The 7500-nt window shown below is 43.3% G+C and overlaps 2 protein-coding genes across 3 annotated transcripts in view; both read left to right on the forward strand.

Moving 5' to 3' along the window:
• col4a3 (collagen, type IV, alpha 3) overlaps positions 1-1212 on the forward strand; it is a 38410-nt gene extending 37198 nt beyond the window's left edge. Inside the window, exons 50-52 of one of the 2 annotated variants that reach the window (XM_047820522.1) lie at positions 5-118; positions 533-705; positions 812-1212. In XM_047820522.1, the coding sequence (XP_047676478.1) occupies positions 5-118; positions 533-705; positions 812-908 (384 nt within the window). In that variant the 3' untranslated portion in view covers positions 909-1212. Of the gene's footprint in view, positions 1-4; positions 119-532; positions 706-811 lie in introns of those variants that run through there. The other variant, XR_007144348.1, reaches the window with a different exon arrangement.
• A 4034-nt stretch (positions 1213-5246) lies between these two features.
• On the forward strand, positions 5247-6870 carry sst1.2 (somatostatin 1, tandem duplicate 2). Its single transcript, XM_027138879.2, has 2 exons — positions 5247-5458; positions 6492-6870. Exons 1-2 carry the CDS (start codon positions 5312-5314, stop codon positions 6675-6677), a joined length of 333 nt encoding a protein of 110 aa, XP_026994680.1. The 5' UTR covers positions 5247-5311; the 3' UTR covers positions 6678-6870.
• Positions 6871-7500: the final 630 nt, after the last annotated feature.

The following is a 7500-nucleotide window of genomic DNA, read 5'->3' on the forward strand; positions in this document are numbered from 1 at the left end:
CCAGGTGTCAGTATGTGAGGCTCCAGGTAATGTGATAGCGTTTCACAGCCAGAACAACACAATCCCTTCGTGTCCCTTCGGATGGCAGTCTCTGTGGCAAGGCTACTCTTATGTCATGGTAACGATCACAAGCCTGTTCTGAAATGTTTTATTGATTTATATGTAAAGACATGATAGACAGCATCCATCACCATCATCATCATCATCTTCATCACAACAGTAAACATGGGAAGATATTTTCTCTCTGGCGTTTAATTGTCAACATTTTTACTGAACCCTGATTACTAAACTGGAGCTGGTTTAGAAGATCCAAAGCTATCAGAAGACTTTTCCTGCTTAAATTTGCAGAACATTTCACTCCATCACTAAATCAATGTTTACATGTTTTTCAATCGTACTGAAGCTACTGCGTTAATATAAACCACTGATTTGCAGCTACACTGCGGTCAGAGCCGATGACACGGAAAATGAATAGAGATCTTTCCGGCCAATCAGAATCAAGCTCACTGTCTGTTTACTCGTGTCTCCATAGCAAACGGGTGTAGGATCCGAGGGCTCGGGACAGCCCTTGTCCTCTCCTGGATCCTGTCTGGTGAATTTCCAGAGGATTCCCTTCATCGAGTGTCATGGCCGCGGCACTTGTAACTATTACTCAGATTCCTACAGCTACTGGCTGGCTGCTCTGGATCCTAGCCAGATGTTCAGGTATTTCTCAGACATTTGCACAATAAGTGAAGGTGGAAGTTAAAACAGGCTGAACAAAGAAGTTCCCTAAAAAGTTCCATTTGTGTGTTTGTTTTTTGAATCTCAGTAAACCAGCATCACGGATACTAAACGATGACGATCCAAGCATCATCAGTCGCTGTAGTGTGTGCATGAAGCAGCAGGCGTGCGCTCGGACATCCTGAACCCCGGGGGGCGATGATGCGGCCGACGTGAAGACCGAAATGTTTTACATGTTTGAACTTTGCTTTTTGTAAACGGAGGTGTTTGTTCCCATCGAGCTCGAATCCTATCGCTCGAGATCCTAAAGATGGTTCTGTGAGGATGACAACAAAATAATGGACTAGAACTAATGGACTAATTTCCAATTTTTTTATAAAAGCTTTTAATTTTTTTTTTTTTAGCAATACTCATGTACGCATTTTTTTTGCTGACCCACTCACTCACTGATTCACTCATTCACAGATTTACTCACTCACAGATTCACTCATTCACAGATTCACTCACTCACAGATTCACTCACTCACTGATTCACTCATTCACAGATTTACTCACTCACAGATTTACTCACTCTCTGATTCACTCATTCACAGATTTACTCACTCACAGATTCACTCACTCACTGATTCACTCTCTGATTCACACATTCAAAGATTCCCTCACTGACTGATCCACTCACTCACTCACTCACTCACTCACGCACTCATTCATTGATTCACTCAGTCATTGATTCAGTCATTCACAGATTCACTTATTGACTGATTCACTCATTCACTGATTCACTCATTCACAGATTCACTCACTCACTCATTGATTCACTAACTCACTGATTCACCCATTTTTGAGTCTTAGATTAAATGCAGCGTCTGCCGTACGAGTCCCACCGAATGCCTGTTGCTATAGAAACCGTAACACTGTAGAAGGAACACGTTTCTCACATGAACTCAGCACTAACGTCAGAGCTGCTGCTGTAGAAAATGAATCAGCGCTTCTGAATCTGACCAATCAGAGAGCAGAACTCTGAGTAAACGTCTGCTTTAGAGCGTTTAATGTTGTATTTCTTCTTATTGTTGCCGTGTAGCTGTTTAGTGACAACGAGCAACCGCCTCTCAGTGTGTCTCAGTGTGTCTCAGTGTGACTCAGTGTGACTCGGTGTGACTCGGTGTGTCTCAGTGTGACTCAGTGTGTCTCAGTGTGACTCAGTGTGACTCAGTGTGACTCAGTGTGACTCATTGTGTCTCAGTCTGTCTCAGTGTGACTCAGTGTGTCTCAGTGTGACTCAGTGTGACTCAGTGTGTCTCAGTGTGACTCAGTGTGACTCAGTGTGTCTCAGTGTGACTCAGTGTGTCTCAGTGTGACTCAGTGTGACTCAGTGTGTCTCAGTGTGACTCAGTGTGACTCAGTGTGTCTCAGTGTGACTCAGTGTGACTCAGTGTGTCTCAGTGTGACTCAGTGTGTCTCAGTGTGACTCAGTGTGACTCAGTGTGTCTCAGTGTGACTCAGTGTGTCTCAGTGTGACTCAGTGTGACTCAGTGTGTCTCAGTGTGACTCAGTGTGACTCAGTGTGACTCAGTGTGTCTCAGTGTGACTCAGTGTGTCTCAGTGTGACTCAGTGTGACTCAGTGTGTTTGTAGAGACTTTACAGAGTTTAGAGGATCTCAGGGTGGAGATTTCCTCAGAGATGTTTAGTGATGGTGCTAATTTTTCAGATGGTGCTGGATTTTTCTTCATCCTTTGCAAAGTCTAAATGTAAAATTATAATGAATTTCATTATTAAACAAAATGAAAAAGATAAGAGATAGAGGAGAGAGAGAGAGAGAGAGAGGGAGAGCGGAGGGAGAGAGAGAGAGAGAGGAGAGAAGAGAGAGAAAGAGAGAGAGGGGAGAGAAAAAAAAAGAGAGGCTCTCTATCTAGAGAAGAAAAGAGAGAGAGAGAGAGAGAGAGAAGAGAAGAGAAAAAAAAATACTATTCGTGCTTCGATAAAAAAAAAGCTTTTCTCCACTTCCACCCATTCTTTTCACCCTCTCTCGCTCGCTCCCTCTCTTCCTTCCCTCTCTCTCTCTCCCTCCTTCCTCTCCCGCTTTCTCTCCTCTCTCTCCCTCCCTCCCCCCTCTCTGTCTCTCTCCCTCCCCCCCCCTCTCCCTCACTCCTGAACTTTATGAAGTTCATACCGAGCCACCAGTTCAGAGTGAAGTTCACCTGTAAGATAAGATTACAGCGCACATCGCCTTAGAAACAACAACAACAAGTGAAACGATCTTCATGGCTGTTTCGTGACTTATACAGCAGTCCCAGTGTGGAGCTTTTCAAACTAAATCTCTTCTGTATCTAAACTTAATGTCACTGGTCATTAACTCTAAATTCTACAACTCTACGAGGCTTATTTAGAGACAGACTTTTAGGTTTTTAAAGTTTCAGAATTCAGATATTTTCAGATTCTTTGCAACATTCAGTGTGTTTGTGTAAAACTTTAACATCCTTCACTACCTTTACTTAATTTATGACCGTTTTGTAACGTTAAATATCTTGTGTGCTGAATTTTAACTTTCTTATTGTTTTATGTGCTGAGTGTTTGTTTTTTGTTTTTTTTTTACATTCTAAGAGATAAAAATCTGATTAATTTTTTTATATGTTTTTTTTTTTTAAAAACTGACCTTTTAAAATGTTTTATTTTATGTACAGATTTTTTTCTTCATACTCCATGTGACCACAGGGTGGCAGTACAGAGCGTGTACTGCGTTTGGAAATGAATGGAAATAAATCTATAATTCATTCTCCTGTATGACTTTAGTTTGTTTTTTTTTTTTAATGCAAAGTAATAAAGTAAAGAAGATAACAGTCTTCCCTTTTTTTAGGTTTTTATTACGTTAATAGCATTTATAAAAATATTTTACATATTAAACCAGAGTTCCACTTACAGTAGATTTGGCCTGAAGTCTTGATTAATATGTCTTAATTATTCATTATGTGTGTAATCTTGAACTTCAGAAGGATGTTAGGTCTTTTTTCTTCTTCTTCTTTTCCTTCTGAAGACTTTTAAGGTATCAGTGAGTGATTTGGCTCTATTTAATTACTGGTTTATTTATTTCTATATAAAACTTTACACATTAGAATAACAGGAATATTAGAAAAATTTGAATGTAAATGTGTGAGGTGTGTGTGAGGTGTGTTGAGGTGTGAAGTGTGAGGTGAACGTGCTAACCACTAAGCCACCGCTTAGTGGTTAGCACGTTCACCTCACACCTCCAGGGTTGGGGGTTCGATTCCCGCCTCCACCTTGTGTGTGTGGAGTTTACATGTTCTCCCCGTGCCTCGGGGGTTTCCTCCGGGTACTCCGGTTTCCTCCCCATGCATGGTAGGTTGATTGGCATCTCTGGAAAATTGTCCGTAGTGTGTGAGTGAATGAGAGTGTGTGTGTGCCCTGTGATGGGTTGGCACTCCGTCCAGGGTGTATCCTGCCTCGATGCCCGATGACGCCTGAGATAGGCACAGGCTCCCCGTGACCCGAGAAGTTAGGATAAGCGGTAGGAAATGAATGAATGAATGAATGAATGAATGTAAATTATTTACTCTATATACATGAACATTTTCATGGTGAAGTCATGGCCTAATGGTTAGAGAGTCTGACTCCTAACCCTAAGGTTGTGGGTTCGAGTCTCGGGCCAGCAATACCATGACTGAGGTGCCCTTGAGCAAGGCACTAAACCCCCCAACGGCTACCCACTGCTCCGGGTGTGTGTTCACGGTGTGTGTGTGTGTTTGTGTGTGTGTTTGTGTGTGTGTGTGTGTGTGTGTGTTCACTGCTGTGTGTGTGCACTTTGGATGGATTAAATGCAGAGAACAAATTCTGAGTGGGTCACCGTACTTAGCGTAATTTTTATTCATTTCACTTTGAAAAACGTGAACCTCGTGTGTGGAAGCGAGCGGGAAATAAAAATCGCAGCTGACGTCTGACCTCCTGATTGAAAAGAAATAAATATAATCTCACCGCCGTCATTAGATTCAGTGATATCAGTGATATCGAGTGTTAGAGCCCGAGGTGGGGTCAGAGGTCACGCTCCTAATCCTCTTCTTCATTTCTGTCTCCGCACAACATCTGCACTGTACATAATGAACAAAACGGTTTGACTGATTAACACGTGATTAACACGGGAACGTGTCAGTCAGCCATTTTTATTGATTCTGCATACAGAAAAACTCCCAGTAAGAATCCATTAAGGCCGAGTTACAGAAGCTTTTATCCTTAATTAGTCCTCGGTGTACGTGCTGCGGAGACAAAGGCAGACACGCCAACATTTCTCCGTTGTATTTGCCTTGGATTAGCTGCGAAATTGTTTTATTGTCCTCGTCATTGTAAAGTCAACACTCTTTCACTGGCGCAATCTTAACAAAAGCCTAATCATTGTCACGAACAAAGACGATCCTTGACGTTTTTACGACACCGCGTTCCAGCTTCGACCTGGCAACCGGGCAGCTGTCAGTCATGTCATCCAGCAGTGATATAAAAGGAGCACCACGACTTCTCAGCTACCAGAACCCAAGCTTCAGAGCCGTGTAGTGTACAATCGAAGCTGAACTCGAGACAGATATGAGGACGTGTGTGTTCCGGTGTTGTCTGACCCTGCTGGGTTTGTCTCTGGTGCTGTGCGGTAAAGGCGTCTCGGCGCAGCCGGACCTGGATCTGAGACACCGCAGACTTCTACAGAGAGTCTATGACCTCGGCCTGAGCGTACAGGTTAGACTTATCTTCATTTACTAACGGTCGTATCTTCTTCTTCTTCTGCAAGTTTCTCATGGCAAAAGTGTGATGTGTTGTGATGTAAGTTTATACAGTGTGGATGTAATTATCCACGAAGCAGCTTCGCATCATTTTTGATCCATGTTCAGGAACAACAGAGAAGAACCGAACAACGGAATTCACATGATTATAATAAAGAGATGATCAGATGAGAATGATCAGAGTCCTGGGATGAGCACAAGACAAGTCTTTCTGATCACAGCAGCAGGTTTTATATATATATTTATTTATATTTGACAGAGAGTTTCTGCTCCACCTCGAATAGAAAAGAGAATAGAGATGGAGAGATCAGATTATTTTGTCTCCTGCAGCTCCGGTGGGTTATAATCACTATCACTAGTGTCAGAGTGTGAGCAGGGACTCTGGGAGGTCTGGCACATCCTCATGATAAATCATGTCAAGCCTGAGTCATTTCCTCTCCATAAATATATTGTTCCTTGTGATGTTCCTGTGGGAACTCGGAGAGTTTACGGGATAAATTGAGGTGCCACTCATTTCGTTAGCCGAGTATTAGATTAGCTGGAACATGTCAGGGAAGGGGGGGGCATGGTGGGTTAGTGGTTAGCACGTTCGCCTCACACCTCCAGGGTCGGGGGTGTGAATTCCCGCCTCTGCCTTGTGTGTGTGGAGTTTGCATGTTCTCCCCGTGCCTCGGGGGTTTCCTCCGGGTTCTCCGGTTTCCTCCCCTGGGCCAAAGACATGCATGGTAGGTTGATTGGCATCTCTGGAAAATTGTCCGTAGTGTGTGTTTGAATGAGAGTGTGTGTGTGCCCTGTGATGGGTTGGTACTCCGTCCAGGGTGTATCCTGCCTCTATGCCCGATGACTCCTGAGATAGGCACAGGCTCCCCGTGACCCGAGAAGTTCGGATAAGCGGTAGGAGATGAATGAATGAATGAATGAATGAAACTTTAAACTCTTTCCACAAAACAACTCTCTTCTCTCTCTTTCCTGTCCTGTCTTTTCTGAAGGACATTCTATCCCAGCTCACACTGCCAGACTCGGAGTTTCAGGAGAGCGACGTTTCGACTCTGGGGACAAAACAAGACCTGACGGTGGAGTTAGAGAGACCTGCAGAGGATCCCAACATCCTTCCACCTCGAGAACGGAAAGCAGGATGCAAGAACTTCTACTGGAAAGGATTCACTTCCTGCTGAGGTTCTGCCACCCTAGTCACATGACCCGACCCCCGGCCACTCCCGGGTCGGTGCTGCCGATCGACCCCGCCCTCACCCGTGACCCAACACTGAGGTCTAATCAGTAGCTGATTTTTAACATTTAATCATATCAAAGAGATTCAACTGTAAGTTTGTAATTTAGAAATAAAGACGAATGCTGCATTTGATTTTACTTTGTGTGGATTTGTGTGTAAATGTGACACAACTCAAGTCAGGACACAAGAGGGTACAAAGACAGGCAGCTTCGGGGGTGCCAAAACTTTATTTTTAAGCTAAGGCATGAGGTATTTTGATGCTAAGGCTTTTCTTTAAGCCAGTTTATCTGCTTTTTCACAAAAATGTGAACCGGGAGCAAGAACGTTAGCCGTCTCTGGTTGGTTAAAGCTGGCTGGTTGCCTAGACAACAACAACAAACAACAACAAACAAGAGAAACAGGATTCCAGCTCATGTAGTGCATAAAAACAAAGAAAGACAAAAAATGGACAAAAAAACGACAAAATACTAAACAATGTGGATAAAATAGAAATTTATTGCCGTGTCACGATGTTCTGATGTTAATTAATTCAAAACTGTTCAGCAGGATCACACAACATCTAATATAGGCTCTGTGTGTGTGTGTGTGTGTGTGTGTGTGTGTGTGTGTGTGTGTGTGTGTGTGTGTGTGTGTGTGTGTGTGTGTGTGTGTGTGTGTGTGTGTGTGTGAGTGTGTATGTGTTTGTGTGTATGTTTGTGTATAAGTGTGTGTGTGTGTGTGTGTGTGTGTGTGTGTGTGTGTGTGTGTGTGTGTGTGTGTGTGTGTGT

This window comes from Tachysurus fulvidraco, chromosome 11, assembly GCF_022655615.1.
Source record: "Tachysurus fulvidraco isolate hzauxx_2018 chromosome 11, HZAU_PFXX_2.0, whole genome shotgun sequence".
NCBI lineage: Eukaryota > Metazoa > Chordata > Actinopteri > Siluriformes > Bagridae > Tachysurus > Tachysurus fulvidraco.

What these genes read in the sequence shown, in the direction of transcription:
- sst1.2 (XM_027138879.2), top strand. Translation starts at nt 5,312, where the DNA reads ATGAGGACGTGTGTGTTCCGGTGTTGTCTGACCCTGCTGGGTTTGTCT. An exon ending in ACCTCGGCCTGAGCGTACAG is followed by an intron (nt 5,459 to 6,491) that starts GTTAGACTTATC and finishes TCTTTTCTGAAG; the next exon opens with GACATTCTATCCCAGCTCAC.